This window comes from Colletotrichum lupini, chromosome 3 (assembly GCF_023278565.1).
Source record: "Colletotrichum lupini chromosome 3, complete sequence".
NCBI lineage: Eukaryota > Fungi > Ascomycota > Sordariomycetes > Glomerellales > Glomerellaceae > Colletotrichum > Colletotrichum lupini.
Window position 1 is genome coordinate 6,110,741 of NC_064676.1, and position 26,685 is coordinate 6,137,425.

At 38.9% G+C, this 26,685-nt stretch overlaps 7 protein-coding genes across 7 annotated transcripts; 3 read left to right on the top strand and 4 right to left on the bottom strand.

Moving 5' to 3' along the window:
* Positions 1-491: 491 nt before the first annotated feature.
* CLUP02_06593 (uncharacterized protein) lies at positions 492-659 on the top strand (the record flags this gene model as incomplete). The annotated part of the gene is made up of 1 exon (XM_049285592.1): positions 492-659. One exon carries the CDS (start codon positions 492-494, stop codon positions 657-659), a length of 168 nt encoding a protein of 55 aa, XP_049142735.1.
* A 256-nt stretch (positions 660-915) lies between these two features.
* On the bottom strand, positions 916-1,971 carry CLUP02_06594 (NAD dependent epimerase/dehydratase; the record flags this gene model as incomplete). The annotated part of the gene is made up of 1 exon (XM_049285593.1): positions 916-1,971. The coding sequence occupies one exon, from the start codon at positions 1,969-1,971 to the stop codon at positions 916-918; it is 1,056 nt and encodes a 351-aa protein (XP_049142736.1).
* Positions 1,972-2,574: 603 nt separating this feature from the next.
* Positions 2,575-3,943, bottom strand: CLUP02_06595 (uncharacterized protein; the record flags this gene model as incomplete). The annotated part of the gene is made up of 2 exons (XM_049285594.1): positions 2,575-3,198; positions 3,257-3,943. Coding segments are annotated over 2 exons (1,311 nt in total), but the record flags the coding sequence as incomplete, so codon positions are not given.
* Positions 3,944-6,983: 3,040 nt separating this feature from the next.
* On the top strand, positions 6,984-7,142 carry CLUP02_06596 (uncharacterized protein; the record flags this gene model as incomplete). The annotated part of the gene is made up of 1 exon (XM_049285595.1): positions 6,984-7,142. A coding segment is annotated over one exon (159 nt), but the record flags the coding sequence as incomplete, so codon positions are not given.
* Positions 7,143-14,388: 7,246 nt separating this feature from the next.
* On the top strand, positions 14,389-16,274 carry CLUP02_06597 (uncharacterized protein; the record flags this gene model as incomplete). Its single annotated transcript, XM_049285596.1, has 3 exons — positions 14,389-14,472; positions 14,547-15,046; positions 15,086-16,274. The coding sequence occupies 3 exons, from the start codon at positions 14,389-14,391 to the stop codon at positions 16,272-16,274; spliced, it is 1,773 nt and encodes a 590-aa protein (XP_049142739.1).
* Positions 16,275-24,519: 8,245 nt separating this feature from the next.
* Positions 24,520-25,631, bottom strand: CLUP02_06598 (carotenoid ester lipase; the record flags this gene model as incomplete). The annotated part of the gene is made up of 3 exons (XM_049285597.1): positions 24,520-25,204; positions 25,279-25,523; positions 25,581-25,631. 3 exons carry the CDS (start codon positions 25,629-25,631, stop codon positions 24,520-24,522), a joined length of 981 nt encoding a protein of 326 aa, XP_049142740.1.
* A 116-nt stretch (positions 25,632-25,747) lies between these two features.
* Positions 25,748-26,085, bottom strand: CLUP02_06599 (uncharacterized protein; the record flags this gene model as incomplete). The annotated part of the gene is made up of 2 exons (XM_049285598.1): positions 25,748-25,961; positions 26,030-26,085. 2 exons carry the CDS (start codon positions 26,083-26,085, stop codon positions 25,748-25,750), a joined length of 270 nt encoding a protein of 89 aa, XP_049142741.1.
* Between the last annotated feature and the right edge of the window lie 600 nt (positions 26,086-26,685).

Below are 26,685 nucleotides of genomic sequence, written 5' to 3' on the forward strand. Positions count from 1 at the left end.
GCGGCAGGATGCGGACTTAGCGGGGAGAAAGGAAGTCAGCAAGGATGCCAAGTGAGCATTTAGAGTCCTGTCACACCCTGACGATTGATCGACAAGTTCATCTGGAAGCACGGGCTAGCTGTAATTGATACTGACTCGCCTCATTCCTTCGGCTGTGCTGACTCGGGTTATAATCGGGGGCAGAATGTAGGAAGATGTGTCTTTTGATTCATCTGATTGGCGGATTTGGTCTAGATTTGCACTCGGAATTAATTGCGTTGGTGTCTACTGAATACTTTCTCATCAATCTTGATACAATTGCCAAGACTGTTTCATATTGGAAGGACTCTATATCATCAACTATGTGGGGTGGCATATTGAGTAGGAAGATATAAAGAAACACATCTTGCTCACACAATGGAATGCAAATGGCCTCATCAACACATCTGCCCAACAATAGTAAGCAACCGAACCATCTTAACTCAGTCCTCCAACCAATCGACCTCTACAAAATGCAGTTCCAAACTCTCTTTGTTGCCGTTGCCGCCCTCATGGCCGCGAATGGCGTAGCCGCCAACAGCTGCTCAGTCTGGAATGGCAAGTCATGCCCTGCCAACCAACCTCGGACCTGCGGCGACGGATGTTGCTGCGAAGTGGCCGTCATCGTTTGCACGTGCTAGATGGAGGAGGTAAGGATTTCATCTACACTATTCCATCATCGTTTGAAAACTTCTGACTGACAAGAACGACGCAGGACTGAAAAGAGGCCATGCAGGCGTAGGTTCACTTCCTGATCTTAATAAGGCGTCTCTGCATAACAGGAGACTGATAGATCACTAGAGTTGTAGATTCTCAGGGCAGCTCATGCCCCTTCTTCGGACGTTTTCTCATGATGAAAACCTGTGCCATGGCCCAGCAAAATACCAAAATGAACAATTAGAAATACCTCTCATAAGCCTTGGCCGCATCCAGAATCATCTTATCAAAAGTGATCCAACCCTGTCCAGTCGCCTTTGAAGCTTTCGACGCATCGACCCTTCGTGACTCAGGTGGCTCGCCGTAGTCTTCCAGATACCCCTTCCCCGGCTCTCCCTCCTGGATGATATCCCTCCTCTCAGGGTATGCCTTCCTCAACAGGTCGCAATACGCCTGAATGTTGGCAAAGTTACCGTTCCCACCAGCGATGAAGCGCTGCCCATCAGCCACGTCCGGTCTATCGGCAGCGAACACAATAAGACGCCCGACATCCCGGGCATCAACGTGCGTCCCGTTGCCAGGTCCCACAGGCGGCACCTCTTCGCCGCTCATGACGCGATACGCAATAATGGCAGTATCACTCAGCCTCTTCGGGTCCTCCGGGAGGATAAGCGGAGGGCCGGCAACCCACACGGGGTTGACGGCCGTCATGCTGAAGTTGATCTTGTCCTTATTCTTCTCCTTGAAGTCCCAGAAAGCGCGCTCTCCCTTCACCTTACTAGCGCCGTAGATTTGGTGACCCGTCGCCTCGGAGCCCGCCTTCTCGAGAACCTCATCCGCCTCGTCGTTCCAGTCCGCTTCCGAGACAACCCGCCCCTGGAACTTGGGACTCGAGCCGCGGATCGCCACGATGGACGACATGTACACGAATGACTTCAAGCCGGTCACGTTTACCGCTGATTCAAGGATGCCGAGCGTGCCCTGCACGGCAGTCCCCAGGACCTCCTCGACATTCGTGTTGGTGAAGCTGACGGGTGTCGCGAGGTGGGCTATGGAGGTGACGCCTTTGAGTGCTTCGTCAAAGGCGCCCGGGACAGTGATGTCTGGGACGATGGCCGTGGTCAGCTGGCCCGATGCGGCTTGTGATGGAAGGGCGGCGGTGAGCTCATCTGCGGAGCGCTGGGTCCTGACGGCGGCGCGGACGGAGTAACCGGCCAGGAGGTAGGCTTCAACTGTCCGGGCCCCGATGAAGCCGTTTGCGCCAGTGACTAGGGCGAGACCTTTTGTTGACGACATTGTTGGGTTTCGGTTGAGGTCTGTTGAGATGAAGGAGATTCAGTAGATGAGCACGAGGATGGGCGGCTCTCAAGAGGGTCACTGTAGTCTAAGTAAGTACTTTACTTATGTTGCTGGATCGCGGGCTGTAATTAAAGTTGGATAAGTTGAAAAGAGCATATGAAGTTGGTTGAGTGAGATATGTTAGGTCTTGGCCCGGCTTTAAACGCTAACTACGACGCAATGGACCGATGGTCTTATCGCCAGTTTATCCCCGTGTCTTTGTCAGACATTCGTCCACGGATAGAGTAATGACGCTTTTGTTTCCTAGCGTGCAGCGAGGCGCTTTCGGTCCCGGTCAGACTTTGGCGCGGTACTCATTCGTAAATCGGCAAAGGGCTTTGGACGAGGTTGGACGAGGTCAGATTATGAGTAAACACGCCATTTCACTTCTTATTACATGGTTTTAAGTAGTGCTACGTGTGACATCACGGGCCGTGCGAAGTTCTTCTCATTTTGCTCAATTGCCGCTGTCATTTGTATTGCTGTATAAATGCCTTATCCGAACTTGTCTACCTGAACCGTTTCTTTAGAGACTTAGGTAAAGAAGATGTGTCTCGCGAATTATTTGTCGAGTCCTCCGGCCTCACGGACGGCAGACTGCGCATTATTGGCGTGAGATCCAGTCTCGATCATCTTGGCCACCTCCGCATCATCATGCGGTGCCCTCAGCTTGCCCACAGTCGTGAAGTCATCCCGCGGTCGCTTTACAATGACACCCTCTCTCGCCTCACCCAACGCGCCACCAACACCAGCCTGACCCGTCCTCAGCGCAGCAAGCGACTTGTGGCGCTCCGAGAGGAGCTCGTCCTCGGCCTCCCAGCTGAGTGAGAGCAGCGCGTTCTCCTTGGGCCGGACGGCCGGGTGGGTGAAGAGGGAGAGCACGCAGGGTCTCTCGCCGCTGGTCTCGGTGTTGCGGCCCGTGCCGTGCCAGATGCGGCCCTCGAAGATCATGGCGGTGCCGGCGGGCGCCTCGCAGGCGATTGTGCCCTCGCTGGTGAATACGTTGCGGGGGCGAACGTTCTTGTTGTGCGAGCCGGGGAAGATGCGGGTACCGCCGTTCTTCTCGGTGAAGTCGCACAGGAGCCAGGAGATGTTGAGGGCGCAGGGCTTGGTGCGGCCGTGGCCCATGATACCTTGGTCCCAGTGGAGGACTTGAGGCATACCGCCGGGGCGGGCGATGTTGATCTGTTGTCATGGTGTTAGTCATTGTGTCCTTTCTTCTTGGATGGAAAAGAGTGCATACGTTGTAGGACCACAAAAGGGGGTTGTTGCAGCCGAGGTACCACGGCACGACCTCATCGATCAGGGGGTGGTTCAGTAGGTCGAGGAACTCCTCTCCCTTGTTGAAGATGTTCCAGATGCGCTGGTTGGGCTTCTTTGGGCCGCCATCGAACGTCGCCACGCCAGCATTACGTTCGCCGGCAGCCTGCTCCTGGGCACCCTTCTTGAGGATCGCGACTTGCTCGGGAGTGAGCGCGTTCTTCATCAGACCATAACCCCACTTCCTCAAGTCACGCTTGACCTGCTCGATATCTTCTGTCGGCTTGGGCAGCTCGTCCTTTGTCGTCGGAGCATCCGTGGGGTTCGGAGTGATGAGGTCTGCAAAGCGGATGGCCAGGGGGTAGTCTCCCTTGGTGGGGACGGCCGACATGAACACGGCGGTCTGCGGGTCATCGCGGCCCTCGGCCAGGTCCTCGAAGCGCTCTGGGCGCCATGTAAGCTCAAAGGCGGGCTCCGCGCCGTCGGTGGGGGCCGAGTCGAGGAGCTTGACCGGGCTGGAGCGGGCGTCGATGTAGACGGGATCGGGGTCCGTGAAGTCGCCTTCGGCAAATGTCACCTTTGCCAGTACCTTGAGCTCTTGGAATGTGTCGGATTGGAAGTCCAATTCGACCGCGGCATACAGCCGACTGCGCAGGGGCCAATTGGGGGCCCTATTTACGATTATCGTAGCCAGCCCAACCTATAGTTAGAACCTCCTTTTTATACCTACTACGCAGATATTTATATAGTTTAATTAATCTCTTTATTAACTACGGTTCGAACTAACTACCCTATAATAAGGATATTAATACTAATTAGTAATTAAACTCTACTATTATAGATTAGTAAGGTATCTTATTATATAGAAGAGACGACTTCTTAATACTATATAAGATAGGAGATTCGTACTAATTAACTTTACGGAAGTAGATAAAAAAGGAGGCGATTTTTAAATACTATACGGAATTAAGTAATTATAGCCCTTTATTACCTACGAGAGGTCGACGTTTACTACGTTAAACTACGTTAATTAACGGAACTACTTAAGCAACTAGCTTTTTACTATCGCCCCGAGTAGCTTTTTTACTAAACGACTTTTCTACGGCCGGCCCGTAATTAGAAATTAACTAAGGAAGCTATTTAGAGACTATAAAGAGTACGAGGCTTAAGAGGCTAGAAGTATATAGGATAGCGAAAATTAGTAATTAATAAAGATCCTGAGACTAATTACTATATCTTTTTATAATAATACAAACGTCTACCGCTATTATTATTAAAAGGAATTATTAAAACCTACCCTTTTTTACTAAACGAAAAGGAGGATTTTAGTAAGTACGATAGTTAGCGATTTAGAAAGGTAGTAGTAATTATTAAAAATAATAAAAACGAAAGTAGTAGCGAGACGGCGAGAGGAAGCGGGAATTTCTTAAACCCCGATAAATTCGTTAAGTAATAAAAGCACGGATTTATTACGACCCGTGCGCAAATTAGATATATCCCTATTAAAATTAAATACGCTAGCGACTGCTAATATAGGTATAAACTAAAATAAGCCCCTTAGTAAGTTAAGGTAAAGAAAAAGAGGACGAAACCCAATCCTAAATAGAATCCTAATCCTTTATAAGTAAGTAAATATTAACCCGGACTATTAGGGGACATAGATATATAGAATCGCAGATTAGCTTAATAATAAGTAAATTAGCGCGGCATTAATCTATTTAACTAAGGTTTATAAAAAAAAAGGGCTATAGGGGTAACTCCTATTTTATAAGATCGTAAACGACCTTAGTTACTAACTAAATAAATAGTTCGCGAGCGCAAGCCTAGGAATTATAAAAATAGTTAATAGATTCCTCTATGGGCGAGGGGTATTATTAGCGTAATTATAATTACGAGAGCTATACGAAATACTAATAGTAATAATTATAAAAGAGGAATTCGTACTATAGGACTAGGTATAGGTTAATAGAGCGTATAATCGCTTTAATAAATTTAGAAAAAGGGTAAACGACCTAGATTTCCTCCCTATAATTACTAATAGAAATCTATTATCGTAAAAGGATATACCGGGGTAAAATATAATACTAAAAGTACGATAATTAATAATTCTGCTTATTTCGATTTATAACTCGTTACCGCTATTAATACGAAATTCGGCGCCGATTAGCTAATAAGAAAGGAAGTAGATAACTCGAAATTATTAATAATACGTAGCGACGTAGGGTTCGTATATAAATACTAAAAATCTAGTAGCAAATACGAGGCAATTTACAGACCTTAAAAAGATCTTTTTAAAAAAGAAATTATACTCTAGGGGGAAGTATAAGGTCTTATAAAAAACCCTAACGATATTTTATAATTACTATAAAAAAGTCGGAATTAGGGAACACTAGTACTATTTAGTAATTAATATCGTACTCGTAAGTAAAGCCTTTAATTATTACTACGAAGCGGTATATAATCTCGATCGAAACGACTTTTTTAATATAATTAACGCAATCCGAAGCCGCTTCGAAACTTACGATAAGAACTTAGAGCTCCTATCTAAGCTACGAGCGATTTCTTTCGTATTTATAGCTAGGATAATAGAGGGTAAATTATAAGTAGAGATCTTTAAAATACTTATCGATCGAATCGATAAGCTAGCGAAAACCTAGCTAAATAAGGGGATAAACGAGCGGAAAGTCGGATATTTCTATACCGTAATTTAGTATATATTAGAAATAAAGATTACCTTATACTAAGTACTTAAAAACTACGAGACGCTCTACTCGAGGCTAAGATCTAACTTTAATATTAAGGCGAGAATACTGCGCTAAACCTATTTCTAAATATACGACGGCCCTTATTAATAATATTAAATCGATCGAACGTATAATAAAAAAAGAAAAGAGGCTAGATACGGTAATCGCTAGTAAAGAGGCCCAGATTCGTTAAATAAGTAGAGATTTAACTTATAAATAGGGTAATAAAAAAAGTAATATTATATTTATAAAAAGGATAGATATTAGTTAAGTAACTACTCTGAGGAAGAGCGTATTAAATTATATAAATAGTATAAAAAGTTGAGGGTAATAAACGGCAAAACTAGCCCTTGTCGGTTTAACTAATTCCTTATTATATATAAGGGCAGATCTGGGGGCACGGAACCTAGCGATAGTAGTTAAAGTAGTAGCCTAAAGCATATACCCCCTATAAGAGATTTAGAAGATAAAGAAGATCTTACCTCCTATACTAACGAATTAGATTATAATAAAATTAACGATATTAACTACTCTTTTTTTGCCCCGTTAACCTCCGGAGGATATACGAGGCTAAACGAATAGAAGGTAATAAAAGCTCTTAATAAGTAGGCTTTTATTTATAAATAGTAAGGGAAGGTCCCTTAGATAACGGATACGAAGGCGGCTAAAAGGGCGAATTTAATAAGGCTAAAGCCTATTCTCTTAATAATTAAAACGAAGACGCTATCTTTCTTAATATTTAAAAAAAAAGAACATAGTACTAAGTAAATCTAGGGGTAGCTAGAGGGGTCCTTTTTATACTACTTAGATCCCTTAAATACTAAGCTCGTATAGGTATTTTATATAAGCGAAAGGTACGGCCTAGATAATTTTTATAGGATTATCCTAAATATTAGGGTATTATAATAGTTAACTAGAGGAAAAGAGTAATTCTAAGCGCTATAAAAGATCGCGCTAATAATACTTAATATATCGACGGCGGGTATTATAAGGATTAGTTTCGGCCTAGGTAAGGAAATCGTCGCCCTAAGTATAATAAAAATAGAGACGTACTTCGGAACGATAACTTTTTATATTTTACTTATTAATACCCTATTTTTCCTATATCTAAAAAATATAGATTAACTAAGTATTATATTTAATAATACGAGGAACAAAATCTCTAGTAGTAAGTATTTTAAAATAGTCGAACGACGATAGGGGCATGCGTTTATAAAGCTTATTAACGATACGAAGTTAATTAATTACTTAACGGAAAGTGAGCTTAGAAAACTATACCGGAGATTCGGGTACCCGTCGGTTACGAGGCTATATAACCTCTTAAAGTAATTAGGTAATAATAATATCGTAATAGGGGCGCTAGAGTAGTTAATAAAAGTATACTATTAATACTAGATAAATACGCAGAGCCTATATAGATTTAAGTTTAAATTACGTAATAAGCTTAACTTTAACTAAGAAATAGTCGTCGATATCTTCTATTTAAATAGTCGGCTAGTACTATATATAATTAACGTATCTATATTTTTTTAAGTAGGGCAATTCCTCTAGGATCTATAAGTAAAAATAGTATAGGTAGCCTTATAAAAAAGCTAGATCGATATATACTAAGAACCGCTAAATAGTATTAGAACTAACGCTAGCACTAGCTTTAAGTTAGTAGAATTTAAAAATAATATAACGGCTTACGGTATATAGCTAAAAGTCGTACCCGTTAAAGCGCACTATAGTATTAAAAAGGTAGAGAGGGTATATTAGGAATTAAAAAGGGCGTTTAGAATTATTAAAAAGGAAAATCCGGATTTTACTAACGACGAATGCCTCTAGATAGTACTTAAATATTATAACGATACTATAGGGCCTAACGGACTTATACTAATACTATTAGTATTTAGAGTATATTTAAAAACGACCTTAGCCTCGCTACCGTTACTAGGTATAAGCTAACGAGCCCGAGTAGTTAAAAAAGTAATATAAATACTGCGCGAAGTAAATATAAAAAGGTAAGTTAACGAGGTAATTACTACGCATAATAGGCCCGATATAGGGAATAATTTAAATATATTACTAAATTTAAATATACGAGTATAGTACGAAATTACTTAATAGTAGGCTGGGCTATATAAGTTAATTTCCGTTAACGAGCGCTCTTATATAGTTACGAGAGATCGCAACTAGCTACTCGAAGTATTAATTATAGTAATTAGACCGTATTATATAGATCTTAACGAGGTAATTTTTAACTTATAAAAAGAAGAAGAGCTAGGGGAAACTATATAACCCATAGTAGAGGTATAAGAAATTATCCTCGACGAAATCGTCGTAGTAATACTAATAAATAATAAGGAAGAGGAAATTGCTAAAAGGGCACTAATACTATTAGTAAGACGTTATAAAAGACTACGACGGCAAGCCCTAACGCGGCAATTTATTATTAGTAACGAGGTAATTAATACCTTTTATATAGTAAAAGAGAAAGCCGATTTCGAGCTAGTAGTTAAACTACATAAGGAAGGCGTAATTATAACTATTAAAAAGCTATATAAGGGATTAGATCTTATCGAAGTAAACACTTTTCGTAATCGAGGGGTCTATCGATTTATCCTATACGACCTAGAAAAATATATAAACCTCCGCATATTTAAATTACGAATAGTTCGTAAGATTAAAGGGAAAGGAATACCCTAGCTGTATAAGAAATCTAGATACGTAATTTAAGGGTACGGTAATATTAAAAAGGTAACGCTACTTATATAATCGCTTATTATATAGTACTATAACTAACGATTAATAATAGTACTAATAGTATCGCTACGAAAGAAGGGATACGAGATTTAGAGCCGTGATATTACCTAGGCCTATACCTAATCGGCCACAGGGCTTATAAGAAAAATCCTAGCCTATTTACCGAAGGAAATAGCTAGTAAGTACTTAGAAAGCACGATTATTAAAGTGCTTAAGCCACTATATAGGCTCGTAAAATCGGGCACCTATTAGTAGGCCACTTACTACGATTTTTATATTAATTAACTATTAATAGTTACTTTTACGTACGACCCGTACTTATTTATCGCGGAGTATAAAGGCGATTAATTTAAGATCGTCGGAATATAGACCGACGATATATTAAGCCTATCCGATATTAACTTTATAAAAAAAGAGGATAAGGAGCTTTAGAAAGCGGGCTTTATAATAAAGCTAAAAAAGGTCTTTATAATAAATACCCCCTTAGTATTTAACGACGGGATTCTTATAATCGAAGGGAAAACCGTCGTTTTTTAATAAAAGGGGTAAAATAAAAAGATTAACCTCGTCGATCTAAATATAACTAATATTAAGAAGCGGTATAAGGCTAAGCTCGCGCGAGGGGTATATATTATAAGTATTTATTAGCCCGAAGCGACTTTTAATTATATTAGGGTAGCATAGGCTATAGATTTAACTAAATAAAACGTCAAGGTACTTAATAAGCGGCTTAAGTAGTAATAAACGAATCTCGATCGAGGTCTCGTTTATTACCTAATCGACCTTACGACTAGTAAGCTCTACGTCTTCGTTAATAGGTTATTTATAAATAATAACGACCTTACTTTATAATTAAGGTATATTATTATCTTAGCTAATAAGAGTATAGGCGAGAGCGAATTTATTATATACGGTAATATAATCTACTACTTATTAACTAAAAGTAAACGGGTAATAAGAAGTATATTAGCGTTAGAGGTTTATAGTATAATTAACGGTATTAACTTCTCTTATACGATTTTAATAACGCTAAAGAAGATTACCGATCGAATTAGCCTTTTACCTATTTTAATAGTTATCTATATAAATTCTTACTCGCTATACGAATGCTTTATTAAATTAAGAATAACGAAAGAAAAGAGGCTTATAATTAATATTATAGCCCTTAGGTAATCGTACGAAAGGCGCGAGATACTTAAGATTTATTAGATTAATAGTAAAAATAACCTCGTAGACGCTTTTATAAAAGTAGCACTAAATAAGGGATTAGAGTAATTCGTAAATAGCAGAAAAGTTATTATATAAATAGAGGGATAAGTTATATAAAAAAAGTAGAGAAAAGGGGGAAAAGGAGACGACTTAGTAAACGGGCCTAAGGTCGAATTATACCTCTAACCGTAGCGGTTAAATTAATAAAAAAAAGAGAAAGTTAGTATTAAATTAGAAGTCTAATTTAACCGCGGTATATAGCCGACTGCGCAGGGGCTAATTAGGGGCCCTATTTATAATTATCGTAACTAACCTAACCTACGGTTAGAACCTCCTTTTTATACCTACTACGCAGATATTTATATAGTTTAATTAATCTCTTCGTTAACTACGGTTCGAACCAACTACCCTGTAATAGGGATACCAACAGAATGCCTAAACCCCGGTCACTCTCGTGTTAGTAAAAGGGGTCCCTCCAATGCTTGACCTCTTCGTGGGGTTATTACCTGTAGCTTATCGGCAAGGATCAACCGTGCGAGGTTGCTCTGTGCTGTAAAGCGCTGGGCCTTATTTCCGTAGCTGACGGAGCTGAAGTCAAGGGCCCCAAGGGGCTTGGAGGGTGCTGGAATAGACATCTTGTTGTTTGAATTAGACACTGAATGAATGCTCGAGGATAGTAGTTGATTGAAAGGTGAGGTTGATTGGAGAGTGATACAGATCTTTACTACTGTCGGGAAACTCCAAATAGTTATACGTTCAGAGGCGATGCTGCTAGGATGAGAGTATTCGCTTCATGTCTGGGCATGTCGCCTCGCAACTCTAATCGAGTTGTTGTTGAAGCAACGCCATACGCGAATGAAGCGTTACGGACTACAGCATCGTAGACTTTGACCGACGCCGTGCTCGCGTAGCTGCGCCGGGCCCGGGTGGTGAACAGAGTTGCAACGTTTCTCAATGTCAGCTCCCCCAGTTTCTCGGTCTCGGTCTCGCTCTCAGTCGTTTTACATGATTAAGATTGGGCTTGACGTCGCACTCCCCCACAAAAACCCTGGGGTCGCGGAACTCAATTAAGTCGACCCACCCCCTTTTGGCCACCCCCCCCTTTTGGCCACCCCATTTCTCCATCCCAGCCACCGCATTAAAACCCTACCCACGATTTTCAAACTACTATAATAATTGCAAAAATCGTCTAAATGCAATTCTTTTTTATATACTTATTTATCGATATATAATAGTCTCGTATACCGAAAATAAAGTTATTTAGGCTCTTAAGGCTATTAGAAGAGGTCTCTTAGTTAATCGGGCCTCGATTAAGTTCGGAGTTTTAAAGTTAACTCTTCGTAACTATAAGAGAGGCTACTAGACGAGGGTAATAGTATTCGTAGACCTTTAAAAACTTCTTCTATAATAAGAAGACTAGCTAGCCTAGTAGGTTCGTATTTAATATAATCTAGGCATTATACTAACTTATAAATAGCTTATAGAATTTACTAAGTAAGTTCTAAGATCCTAGGGGGATATAAATCCTTTTAAAAAGAGATAGATAGACGCTTTTTTAAAGAGGAACCTATTAATTAAGGTCTAGAGAAGTCGTACTATCGATTCGAGGTATCTAAATAGGGCTATTACTAATATAATTAAGTTATAGTTTAGATTACTCGATATACTAGAGATTAGCGATATTAAATAGGCTAATAGGTATAATATAGATAAGACTAGTATCCTAGAGGGCAAGGGATTTAATAGCCTAGTTTTGGGCAAGGTAGAGACTATAGTAGTGCGAAAAAAAGAGCCTGGTTTGCGTGCTTAAGTGTCTATTATTAAGTATATTTTTACTAATAGTCGAGCTATTAAACTACTAGTTATATATAAAGGAAAGTCGGTATAATAGTAATAGTTTTTATTTAAACTTAACCCTTATACTAGTTAGGAGTTCACAGTAATAGATAATAGCTAGACGACCGATAAGACTACCCTTAAGTAGTTAAAAACAGTGTTCTTATTATAGACTAAGACCCCCCCCCCCTTAGGGGGCTTAGCATATTTAATAAGCCTCGACTATTAGTTTTAGATAGCTATAGGAGTTATACGACGATAGAATTTATATAGGAATGCTATAGAAATAACGTCTACTTGCTATTCTTATTACTATACACTTCCTATATCCTCTAGCTATTAGATATAGCTATTTTTAGACTTATTAAGTCTAAGTATAGGAAGGAGCTTAGTAAGGAGGATATAGTAAACAATTTTACTATCGTTAGAAAGCGGTACTTCTTAAGCTATTATTAAAAAGCTCGTTTAGCTAGTCTAACGTCGTTAAATATACGAAGTAGGTAGAAAGCAACTAGACTATATCCCCCTAACATAGCTAGACTACTTACTAATCTAATAGTCCTACTTAACCTAGTTATACTAACTAAAAAGACCGTAAATACTGGGTAAGTAACTAGTAATATTAGAAAAGCTATTAACTAGGCATTAGCGGCGTCTATTATTAACTAGTTAATACCTAAAAAGGCTAGCGAGCTCTGCGATTAGTTAAAGTTATTTATAGAGCTTAGTCTAGACTATAATACTTAACGACTACTATTTAAAAAAATAAAAAAGGTATTTAGCGAGCAGGCCTACTATCTAATAGTATCTTAGTACTATATTTAAGTTCTAAAAGCCAAAGTTAACTAATTAAGGCCGCGGAAAAAGAAGAGTATACTAATAGACCTAAATACTAAGTTCGCGAATATCTAGGATATATAAAGAGCTTAGGAGGACTCTAGCGACCGTCTAGTTAGTCCTAGTCGACTCGCAGGGGTCGAATTACTTAGGGAGAATAATAACTATATTATTATAGTAGTAGAAGATAGTTAATTAATTAAGTGTAGTTAGTGGCGATGTTTTGATACTATGTTTTGATGGGGTGGCCAAAAGGGGGTGGGTCGACTTATAACCTGCGCTTGCAAGCCAGTGCAGTAATTACTAATAAGAGACTCAGGATTACTCCGTACGTTTAAAGACGGGCTGTGTAGGCGCTACTAAAAGGCATCACGTTGTATGGCCCTGCGCCGGTAGATAATCAACGTAACCCCTTGCTAGCGTCAAGGATTTAGGATAGATGACTTTACAAACCTTCGTGCGGGATGCGCTGATTAGCCCCTTGGCTGCCACGCTGCCTAATCGTAGTCGTTGCTTATTTATATTGTTGCCGCTAACAGCTTGTATCCATACCTCGCTCTCGCACTCTATCGTCGGCCGGGAAGCATATTAGAGCTTGGAAACACAGTAGCTAGGAGCTTGGTTCACCTCGCCTCGTTCCTGCGCCCCCTTATCCCCTCGTCGCTAGATCGCAGAAACTTAAGTCCGCGAGACGATCCAGCGGGCGGCGGCAGTTGAAGCACCGATCCGCGATGTGGCGTTCTTGGCTTCGGGCAGTAACGGTTCCCGGGCCGTCCAGGGTGGATTCCGGGGCACTCCGTACAAGGGAGCTTTTCGCCGAGTGAGTCGCCCGGCGGGTCTAGTTGGTGGGTATCGCAATTATCAGTGGATCGTACCTCTTTGATTCTTCCCGCAGCTGTTGTTCAAATAGATGGCAATCTTAGCTGCTTGTTTCTTTCGATCTTGTTTCAGAGCTGGGTGTACCTGTTGTACGTTCATCTCGAAGAAGTCCTTCTGGATCAGAATACTTAGCATGTTTTCTTCCCTTCTTCGTCCATGAACATTGGACTACGAAGTCTTGCTGATATGCTGGGAGGTCGTGTAAGTTTTGGTGTGACGCGTGAACAAAACTGGTGCTACATTTGGTATCAAGATGTTTCTCTAAAAAGATCCGTTTCTTAGTTCATCGAGTTCAACCATCGCCACAGAAGAGTCACCTCGGAAGTGCCCCACAAGAACGTCCCCTAAAGCAGTGGCTAGGGAGATGAAAGGTAGGGTGATCTTCTACTTCTCCATGCAAATCACGTACTTAGTCAGTCACTAAGGAGCCAACTCGCTCTCGTGACTCGTCCTCGCTCTCGCTTCCCCTGTCCTCAGCCACACATAGAGCTTATTACGACCCCCATAGCCACTAGCTCCTAGCCAATGGTCTTGCACAATGTCCGCACATTGACCGCGATCCGCGGCCTCGTCTTCGCCTTCGTGTTAGCACTCGGGTGGTTGTCATGACTTCAACCCAATGAGGCGTATCCAAAATTTGACCGGTTGTTCGGCATCGAAAATGCCTAGCTTGCACAAGACATGGCTCGTGACCTGGCTAGCAGACGGATAAGAACTTGTCCGTAGATGGCAATGAGAATATCGACAGGACTATATCTGGTTTATCTCCCAGCTCTCTGATATCACACTCCTCACCTGGGACCGAAACCTTCTTTAAGTTTGTTCATCGTTGCAGTTCTTGGCACCTCCACGGCAGAAATCGAAAATGTTACGAAACAACTTGATACGGGCGCTTTCTGCACTTAACTTTGCATTTGGTGCCATCGCTACGAATAGTTCATGCAAGTGTGTAAGTCTATGTTCCTCCGCCAAGATGGATCAATTCAACATCCCGACTATTCGTCTCAGATGGACTGATACAAGGCCGCTTCGGACGGCATTTTGCAACAGGCACCAAATGACGCTTGCTGGCCATCTACAAGTGACTGGCAGCAGTTCAACGCTACTCTCTCGGGGAAGCTCATAGCGACCAAACCGGTCGCCATCTCTTGTTACCCAGGTCCTAATTATGACGCAACGTTGTGCGCCAGTGTCATGGTGGACTGGTACAAGGGAGAATGGATGTCATCGCACCCGGTCGGCCTGGACTACCCCCTGAACATCACATGCCCTCCCGTTCAACCTACAACGAACTCGACCGCCGGAGGAGGCTCTTGTACCCTCGGCACGAACCCTGTATACGCCGTGAACGTGACAGAGACCGACGACATCGTCGCAGCTCTCAAGTTCGCAGAGGAGAAGAACCTGAGAGTCGTGATCAAGAGCACCGGGCACGACGTACTCGGCCGCAGCGACGGCTTCGGCGGCTTAGAAATTTGGCTTCGTTACTTCCGCAACGGCATCACCCCGCAAACCACTTTCCAGTCCTCCACCGGCTGCACAGCCTCAGGATGAACCGGCAGCGCCATGAAGCTTGCCGGCGCGTACATGTGGGGAGAGAGCTACGCGGCCGCAAAGGAAAACAACGTCGTCGTCGTGGGTGGAGGAAGCTCGACCGTCTGCAGCACGGGAGGGTGGATGCAGGGCGGCGGCCATGGCCCGGCCAGCCATACTTTCGGTCTCGGCGCTGACCAGGTGCTTGAGGCTGAGCTCATCCTTGCCAACGGCACTGCTGTCACGGTCAACGCTTGCCAGCACCAGGACCTTTACTATGCCATCCGTGGCGGAGGTCCCAGCTCCTACGGTGTCGTCGTGTCAACTACGGTCAAGACGTATCCGCAGGTCACCGTGGCCGTTCAGAACCTCCAGTTCGCGGCCCCTACCGGAGCCCCCAAAACCGCTTTTCTGGATGCGCTTGCAACTCTTTACACCTCGATCCCGGAGTTGGTGGAGTCTGGTTTTGCCGGCTATAGCCACTGGCAGACCGACGGCCAGTCTGCTTCCTTCAACAACTACACCACGGCATATTCCCATGCCGTCTACGTGTTCAACAAGACCGCCGAGGAAGCAGAAGCCGCTGGCAAGAGCCTTCTCGACAAGATTTACAAGTTCAACGACACCCTCTTTGTAAATTCGAGCTATGTAACTTATGACGACTACTGGACCTTCTTCCAGGAGGTTAGCGCCGATAACAACCCCGTCGGCCTCATGGCCGCCTCTGGATCTCGCCTCCTGGATACGGACGCCGTCAGTAACTTCACAAACGTCCGTGGTCTAGTCGAGACGCTGGCCGGAAAGACGGGCGAATACGTCACAAATGTCATCTCCATCGTCTCTGGTGGCCAAGTCTGGGCCGACGCAGCTCAGGAGTACTCCGCCGTTCTCCCCGCCTGGCGTACGGCCGTCTTGCACCAGTCTGTCGCGCGTATTCTCAGCCCCGGCGTCAGCGATGCCCGCTTCAAGGAGGTTCACGACGACGTCACGTTCAATAAGATTGGCGCTATGAAGATCTTGGCTCTGAACATGGGAGCGTACATGAATGAGGGTGATGCTTTTGACCCGGACTGGAAGGTGGATTACTATGGCGCCAACTACAACAGGCTTCAGTGCATCAAGGAGTACTACGACCCTGGTGAGCTCTTCTACTGCCCAACTTGTGTGGGAAGCGATAAGTGGCAAGAAGACTCCGTTGGACGTCTTTGCCGCGCGTAGTCATCCGGACTCTAGTCGACATCGAGGCTCACTCATTCCCTTGTGTTTCTGGTAATTACTGTACATAACTGGATGTTTGGACAGACAGACCTAGCCTTCTATTTCTGAATCATTAGACTTTCAATTAGACTTTATCATGAACTCTCATTACACAGGAATCGTATCTGAATATAGCTACAATCTAGCATTAGAATAAATTAATGTCGAGTTTGAATCCCGTTGTCGGAATGGTAATTTAAAACGGCGTAAAGCCTAGCCGCTAGCGGCCTAAGTTGAGTTATGAATTTCTTAATATATTAGTATCCCTATTATAGGGTAGTTAGTTCGAACCGTAGTTAACAAAGAGATTAATTAAACTATATAAATATCTGCGTAGTAAGTATAAAAAAGAGGTTCTAACTATAAGTTAGGCTAGCTATAATAATCGTAAATAGGGCCCTTAATTAGCCCCTACGTAGTCGGCTATATACTATAGTCGAATTAGACTTCTAATTTAATACTAACTTTCTTTTTTTTTTTATTAATTTAATTACTACGGTTAGAGGTATAATTCGACCTTAGGCCCGTTTACTAAGTTATTTCCTTTTCCCCCTTTTTTTTACTCTTTTTATATAACTTATCCCTCTATTCGTATAATAACTTTTTTATTACTTACGAATTACTTTAATTCTTTATTTAATATTACTTTTATAAAAGCGTTTGCGAGGTTATTTTTATTATTAATTTAACGGATTTTAAGTATCTCGCGCCTTTTATACGATTACCTAAGGGCTATAATATTAATTATAAGCCTCTTTTTTTTCGTTATTTTTAATTTAATAAGGTATTCGTATAGTAAGTAAGAATTAGTATAAATAACTATTAAAATAAGTAAAAAGCTAATTCGATTAGTAATCTTTTTTAGCGTTATTAAAATTGCGTAAGAGAGGTTAATACTGTTAATTATACTATAAACCTCCGATATTAATATACTTCTTATTACTTACTTATTTTTAGTTAACGAGTAGTAGATTATATTACTATATATAGTAAATTCGCTCTCGCTTATACTCTCGTTAGCTAAGATAATAATATACCCTAATTACGAAGTAAGGTTATTATTATTCATAAATAACTTATTAACGAAGATATAAAGCTTATTAATTATAAGGTTAATTAGGTAGTAAACGAGACCTCGATCGAGATTCGTTTATTATTACTTAAGCTACTTATTAAGTACTTCGATATTTTATTTAGTTAAATTTATAACTTACGCTACCCTAGTATAATTAAAAGTTACCTCGGGCTAATAAATACTCGTAATATATACCCCTTACGTAAGCTTAGCTTTATATTACTTCTTAATATTAGTTACGTTTAGATTAATAAGGTTAATTTTCTTATTCTACCCCTTTTATTAAAAAACGACGGTTTTTTTTTTAATTATAAGAATCCCGTTATTAAATACTAGAGGGGTGTTTATTATAAGGACCTCTTTTAGTTTTGTTATAAAGCCCGCTTTTTAAAGCTCTTTATCCTCTTTTTTTATAAAGTTAATATTAAATAGGCCTAATATATTATCGGTTTATATTTTAACGATCCTAAATTAGTTACTTTTATACTCCGTAATTAGTAAGTACGGGTTATATATAGAGGTAATTATTAATAATTAATTAATATAAAAATCGTAGTAAGTAGCCTATTAATAGGTACCCGATTTTGCGAGCTTATATAGTAGCTTAAGCACTTTAATAATCGTACTTTTTAAGTACGTATTAGCTATTTTTTTTAGTAAATAGGTTAGGATTTTTTTTATAAGCCCTATAGCCGATTAAATATAGGCTTAGGTAATATTACGGCTTTAAATTTCGTATCCCTTTTTCTATAATAATACTATTAGTACTATTATTAATCGTTAGTTATAGCGCTATATAATAGGCGATTATATAAGTAGCGTTGCTTTTTTAACGTCGCCGTACCCCTAAATTACGTATTTAGATTTCTTATATAGCTAGGGTATTCCTTTCCCTTTAATCTTACGAACTATTCATAATTTAAATATGCGGAGGTTTATATATTTCTTTAGGTTATATAGGATAAATTAATAGACCCCTCGATTACGAAGAGTGTTTATTTTAATAAGATTTAATCCCTTATACGGCTTTTTAGTAGTTATAATTATGCTTTTTTTACGTAGTTTAACTACTAGCTCGAAATTGGCTTTCTCTTTTATTATATAAAAAGTATTAATTACCTCGTTATTAGTAATAAATTGCTACGTTAGGGCTTACCGTCGTAATCTTCTGCGACGTCTTATTAGTAATATTAGTACTTTTTTAGTAATTTCCTCTTTTTCGTCGTTTATTAGTATTATTATAACGATTTTATTAAGGATAATTTCCTATGCTTTTACCGCGGGTTATATAGTTTCCCCTAGCTCTTTTCTTTTTTATAAGTTAGAAATTACCTTATTAAGATCTATATAGTACGGTCTAATTACTGTAATTAATATTTTAAGTAGCTAGTTATAATCTTTCGTAACTATATAAGAGCGCTCGTTAATAGAAATTAATTTATATAGCTTAGCTTATTATTAAGTAATTTCGTACTATACTCGTATATCCGAATTTAGTAATATATTTAGATTACCCCTTATATTAGGCCTATTGCGTATAGTAATTACTTCGTTAACTTACCTTTTTATACTTACCTCGCGTAGTACCCGTATTACTTTTTTAATTACTCGGGCTCGTTAGTTTATACTTAGTAATAGTAATAAGACTAAGGTCGTCTTTAAATATGCTCTAAATACTAATAGCGTTAGTATAAGTCCGTTAGGCCCTATAGTATTATTATAGTATTTAAGTACTATTTAGAAATATTCGTTATTAATAAAATCTAGATTTTCCTTTTTAATAATTCTAAACGCCCTTTTTAATTATTAATATGCCCTTTTTACTTTTTTAATATTATAGTGCGCTTTAACGGGTATAACTTTTAGTTATATACTGTAGGCCGTCGTATTATCCCCAAATTCTATTAATTTAAAGCTAGTACTAGCGTCGGTTTTAATACTATTTAGCGGTCCTTAGTATATATTAATCTAGCTTTTTTATAAAACTACTTATATTATTTTTATTTATAAATCCTAGAGGAATTGCCCTACTTAGAAAGATATAGCTATATTAATTATATATAGTACTAGCTAACTATTTAAATAGAAAATATTAATAACGATTTCTTAATTAAAGTTAAGCTTATTACGTAATTTAAATTTGAATTTGCGTAGGCTCTACGTATTTATTTAGTATCAATAATATACTTTTATTAACTATTCTAGCGCCCCTATTTTGATATTATTATTACTTAATTACTTTAAGAGGTTATATAGCCTCGTAACTAACGGGTACCTAAATCTTTAATATAGTCTTCTAAGCTTACTTTTCGTTAGGTAATTAATTAACTTCGTATCGTTAATAAGCTTTATAAACATATATCCCTATTATCGTTCGACTATTTTAAAATACTTACTACTAGAGATTTTGTTCCTCGTATTATTAAATATAATACTTAGTTAATCTATATTTTTTAGATATAGGAGAAATGGGGTATTAATAAGTAAAATATAAAAAGTTATTGTTCCGAAGTACGTTTTTATTTTTATTATACTTAGGGCGACGATTTCCTTACCTAGGCCGAAACTAATCTTTATAATACTTACTATTAACGTATTAAGCGTTATTAATACGATTTTTTATAGTACTTAGAATTACCCTTTTTTTTTTAATTAACTATTACAATACCTTAGTATTTAGGATAATCCTATAGAAATTATTTAAGCCGTATTTTTTACTTATATAGAATACTTATATAAGCTTAGTATTTAAGGGATCTAAATAATATAAAAAGGACCCCTCTAGCTACCCCTAGATTTACTTAGTACTATATTCTTTTTTTTTAAATATTAAAAAAAATAGCGTCTTTTTTTTAATCGTTAAGAGAATAGGCTTCGGCCCTATTAAATTCGCCCTTTTAGCTACTTCCGTATCCGTTATTTAAGGGACATTTTTTTACTATTTATAAATAAAAGCCTACTTATTAAGAGCTTTTATTACCCTTTATTTATTTAGCTTTATATATCCTTTAGAAGTTAACGGGGTAAAAAAAGAGTAGTTAATATTATTAATTTTATTATAATTTAATTTGTTAGTATAGGGGGTAAGATCTTCTTTATTTTCTGAATTTTTTATAGGGGGTATATACTTTAGGCTACTATTTTAGTTATTATTACTAAGTTCCGTACCCCCGGATTTACCTTTATATATAATAAGGAATTAGTTAAACTAACGAGGGCTAGTTTTACTATTTACTACCCTCGACTTTTTATATTATTTATATAATTTAGTACGCTCTTTCTTAGAGTAGTTACTTAACTAATATCTATCCTTTTTATAAATATAGTATTACCTCTTCCGTTACCCTACTTATAAGTTAAATCTTTACTTATTTAATAAATTTAGGCCTCCTTACTAACGATTACTATATTTAACCTCTTTTCTTTTTTTATTATACGTTTAATCGACTTAATATTATTAATAAGGGCCGTTATACGCTTAGAAATAAGTTTAGTACGGTATTCTTATTTTAATATTAAAGCTAGATCTTAGCTTTAAATAGAGCGTTTTATAGTTTTTAGGTACTTAGTATAAGGTTATTTTTATTTTTAATATACGCTAAACTATAGTATAAAAATATTTAACTTTCTACTTATTTATCTCCTTATTTAGCTAGGTTTTCGCTAGCTTATTAATTTAATTAATAAGCTTTTCGAGGATTTTTATTTATAATTTACCCTCTATTATCCTAGTTATAAATATAAAAGAAATCGCTCGTAGCTTAAATAAGAGCTCTAGGTTCTTATTATAGGTCTCGAAGCGGCTTCGGATTATGTTAATTATATTAAAAAAGTCGTTTTAATCGAAATTACGTACCGCTTCGTAGTAATAATTAGAGGCTTTACTTACGAATACGATATTAATTACTAAATAGTATTAGTATTCCCTAATTCCGACTTTCTTATAATAATTATAAAATATCGTTAGGGTTTTTATAAAACCTTATACTTCCCCTTAGAATATAATTTCTTTTTTAAGAAGATTTTTTTAAAGTTTATAAATTGCTTCGTATTTATTACTAGATTTTTAGTATTTATATACGATCCTTATGTCGCTACGTACTATTAGTAATTTTGGGTTATTTACCTCTTTTTTTATTAGCTAATCGGCGCCGAATTTTATATTAGTAGTAGTAACGAGTTATAGATTAAAATAAGTAGAATTATTAATTATTATACTTTTAGTACTATATTTTATTCCGGTATATCCTTTTACGATAATAGATTTCTGTTAGTAATTATAAGGAGAAAATCTAGGTCGTTTACTTTTTTTTTAAATTCGTCAAAGCGATTATACGCTCTATTAACTTATACTTAGTTCTATAATACGAATTCCTCTCTTATAATTATTATTATTAGTATTTCGTATAGCTTTTATAATTATAATTGCGTTAGTAATACCCCTTGCCTATAGAAGAATTTATTAACTACTTTTATAATTCTTAGGCTTATACTTACGAACTATTTATCTAGCTAATAACTAAGGTCGTTTACGATTTTATAAAATAAGGGTTACCCCTATAGCCCCTTTTTTTTTATAAACCTTAGTTAAATAAATTAATACTACGTTAATTTATTTACTATTAAGCTAATCCGCGATTTTATATATCTACGTCCCCTAATAGTCCGGGTTAATATTTACCTATTTATAAGGGATTAAGATTCTATTTAGGATCGGGTTTCGTCCTCTTTTTTTTTATTTTAACTCGCTAAGGGTCGTATTCTAGCTTATACTTATATTAATAATTATTAGCGTATTTAATTTTAATAAGGATATATTTAATCCGCGCGCTAGTTATAATAAATCCGTGCTTTTATTACTTAACGAATTTATCGGGATTTAAAAGATTCCCGCTTCTTCTTATTATTTCGTTACTACTCTCGTTTTTATTATTTTTAGCGATTATTATTACCCTTTTAAATCGCTAGTTATTATACTTACTAAGATCCTCTTTTTTATTTAGTATAAAAGGGTAGGTTTTAGTAGTTCTTTTTTATAATAGTAGCGGTAGACGTTTATATTACTATAAGAAGATATAGTAATTAGTCTCGGGATTTTTACTAGTTTAGTTTTAGGATTTTTACTAATTACCGATTTCCGCTATCCCGTATATTTCTAGCTTCTTAAGCCTCGTACTTTTTATAATCTCTAAATAACTTCTTTTTTTAACTTACCTCCTTTAGGGTAGTATTTTATAAAAATAGTTAAAAATAAACGCCGAATAGCTCGTAGAAGAGCTATATAGGCTATTAAGAACCGTATAGGCCGTTAAGTATAGTTAACGAAGTTAAGCCCTCTTTTTTATAAAATTATAAATTATAAATTTTAAAAACTTATTAAAAATACTGATTTATTACTTATATATAGTAGGGTTAGATACTTTAAAAATCTTATTTTTTATAGCCTCTTAGTACCCTATTTTATATTTTTTTAAATAGTTTTTTTTATAGCTTAATTATAGTTAGGTAATAATTACTTATTAACGATCCCTTTTATTATTTAATTAATTTTTTAAAATTAGTAATCTCGTGCCGGGAGTTAATATAAAAAGAAGCCCTTTAGTAGCCCTCTAGAGGATTCTTTTTTTTTCCCCTTAGATCCTCGTTTTTTTAGTTTTTTTTTAAGTTAATAATAACTTTAGTAAGAGGTCGTAGGACTATTTTAGGGTAGCTACTTTTTTTTTAGGTTAATTTCCGAGATCCGTAATATTCTTAACTTAATACTATTAGGACTTTTAAATCCCCTCTTCCCTTATTAAACTATCCCCTATATTATATTCTTAAGTAATACTTAGGGGGTATTTAAAAAAGCTATAGAGAGGTTATTTAGATTATGGGCTTAAAGTCGTATTTATAAGATCCTCGTAATAATAAACTTTTTTATATATTATAGATTTCTTAGCTTAATAACTCTTATAGGGTTATTTTTATTACTAAGTAAAAATATTTATATTTAGAAATCCCTTTTTTTAATTACGTAGTGCTTTTTTATATTATATTATTAAGCTCGTTTATTATATTAATTAATTAAATAAGTAGTTATTACGTAAGTATTTTCTTTTATTAATTTAACTAGTTAATTTTTAATCGCGGGCCGGCTATAAAAAAGTTATTTAATAAAAAAGTTATTTAGGGTAATAATAAAAGGCTAGTTACTTAAGCGGTTTTATTAATTAACGTAGTTTAATATAGTAAACGTCGACCTCTTATAAGTAGTAAAGGGCTACGATTACTTAATTCCGTACGATATTTAAAAATTACTTCTTTTTTTATTTACTTCCGTAAGGTTAATTAGTATAAATCTCTTATTCTATATAGTATTAAGAAGTTATTTTTTTTACGTAATAAAATACTTTATTAATTTACGATAGTAGAATTTAATTATTAATTAGTATTAGTATTTTTATTATAGGGTAGTTAGTTCGAACCGTAGTTAATAAAGAGATTAATTAAATTATATAAATATTTATATAGTAGGTATAAAAAAGAGGTTCTAACTATAGGTTAGGCTAGCTACGATAATTATAAATAAGGCCCTTAATTAGCCCTTGCGCAGTTGGTTATATACCGTAGTTAAATTAGACTTTTAATCCGATATAATGCTTAAAATTGCCCCCGGACTGCCTCTAAGTTTTGAACTACTTGTGGTTAAATTAAGGAGCTTAATATTTATGTATATATGTATATATCTATTATTAGTGTCTATCGTACTAATCCTTATCCCGGAGTGTAGCTAAGCGTGGTAATAGGGTAAGGAGGGTATATAAAATAGGAAAATATTATATTGTTATTAATAGACTATAGTTCCGCACCCAGTATCTTATAGGGGGTAAACAGATAGCTCTCTAAGTAAGTTGTGATATAGATATATTAAGTACTAGGCGCACGCGAATCCTCTTCTTGGCTATCTACATGCGTCTTTCAGGCTAGGAAGAATAAGCTCATGGATAATCTCGCCGTGGCTACATATATACTTGAAGTCTGTTCAGTAAACATCAAATGAGATCAGAGACATCTTTGAAACACAATTAAAAGAGCACAGGTCTCTAAAGCAAGAAAGATTCAGGGTGGTCGTTGATGTACTGCATAGCCTCAACACGCCAGTCGTCCCTGGGTTACCTCAGGCTCGCTTTCCTTGAAGTTAGACGTCTCCAAGCCCTCTTCAGAGTATCTCGGCCACTCGGCAAAGTCCAGACCATGGTTGTTGGGGTTCAGCGTGCGGATGAAAGAGATGGCGGTGACCTGGTAAGTCTGCGTATTCTTGCTCAACGCATACGGCAGACCGGCAAACATGTAGAACCGCACGTCAAAGGCATGGAATGATCCCAGCACAGGCAGGTGCGTCAACACGCCGAAGTCTGGCAGCAGGCCTGCCGACGGGATGCTCACGTCGGTGACGTAGTTCCAAACAGTCTGCTCCGAGACGTTGTAATGTGCTAGAAGGTTGCGTCGCTGCGCCTGGAAGCTGAAGTCGCCTACCACGGCGGCCAGGCGCTTGAACTTAGGCGTGACGGCATTGAGGATGCCTGTGCCGAAGGGGGAGCCTTTGGTGATGTCTGCGGGGTGGAGCTTCATGAGGCCGGCAATGTCGGCGTCAGTAGCCTTGGGCCGCCAGATTGTCTGGAAGTAATCGGCAAAGTCCTCATCCGAGAGAGTCTCGAGCTGAGCGAGGAGAGAGAAGAGCGTGCCCTCGTCGCGCATGTCGCCAGTGATCAGCGGCACTGAGGCCATCTTGCCGGCTGCGGCCAGACGGTGGGGAGAGTCCTTGAGGTGTTTCCTGTCGGGACGGAGGGTCAATGTCAAGGCAAGGGAATGAGGCCCGAGGACCAGTTAGAAGTATGTTGTTAGCACAATATCAAGATACGACTCATGCCGACATTGAACTTACGCATTCCCTCTTCGTTGACGGAGGCCATGATATCGTCAAAGTCGGTAACCTTCAGACAAGCAATCTTGTCCGATGCATCTGCACATCCCGTCCTCTCGACCATGTGATCAAAGAAAGGCTGAGCCCTCTCAGCACTCTCAACCATGACCGGGCCATTAGACAAGGCCATGGCACCGCGGAACAAGTCAGTAGCGCCCTCGCCCTCGTCCTAGAGTAGATGGGCAACGACGGGCCAGCTACCAGCCGACTCGCCCATGATGACGACCTGGTCAGGGTCGCCGCCAAAGTCAGCAATATGCTCCTGCACCCACTGCATCGCTACCCGCTGGTCCTCGAGACCGAAGTTGAGAAGCCCCAACCCTCCTCCATCTCCCGCGAAGCAGAGAAGCCAAAGGCATTGAGGCGGTAGTTTGCCGAGACGACGATGATGGGCTAGCCCAGGTCGACGGAGGTCCGGACGAGGCCACCGACGTTGTACTTGAACAGCTCGCCGCGGATCACAATCGCAGCAACCAGGGTAGAGTGGGATGCCGCAAGGAGGGCCGTGAGCCAAAGCCACTTGGACGACACATCAGATGTGATCAAAGAATGTAGGTCGGAGTTGAGTATGCTCAACCCGTCAGTTGAATATCCGACAATACAGAAACTGAACAAAAATCAGTGCACCGCAGAGAACAAAAGAATGAAGCTGGCTCCTGCATGATACTCACGAACGCTTGAATTAAAGGGGCATGATAGACGTATTCAATGAACTCAATCTGCTCCTCCATTTTCTTACGAATACACCGATCATTCCGGACCCTCACTGCTCGATTGCTATCATCCTGAGAAGTGCCAAAGAAGACTTCAATGAACAGAACTTGCCCCGTCCTACGGAGTACTATCTTTTCAATCCCCAATTAACGTAGGGCAAGGGCCATCATACTACGGGCAAGCTCTTAGCTAGTCATGGCTAACGCTCAAAAAGAAATTCTTGTTGACGACCAGCGTTATTCCATATCCTTGATGAAGTTGAGTCTGGTGACCAGGTACTTCTGGGTTAGTATGTTGTCTGGGTAGGCCAAATTACAATTTATCCCTTTTGAGCTATACCCTCGGAGAATTGCCCAACGTGGACGACGATCACTGAGTTTGGATAATATCTACCCCTCTCAGGTCGATATCGGGCGGTGTATGGCTATCATCGCTGCCACGTCGGCGTTGATTTCCCCGAAAACTCTCTCGAAAACTCTCCGGAGTTCGGATCAGGGGCCGACAGATGAAGGTTCAGCATTGCATGCCCCTTCAAGATGAGTACCAAGATGAGTCCTTGACTCCTTATCTCGATCTCTAGGTATAGTCTCTGATCACTGATCCAGTACATCTCGCAG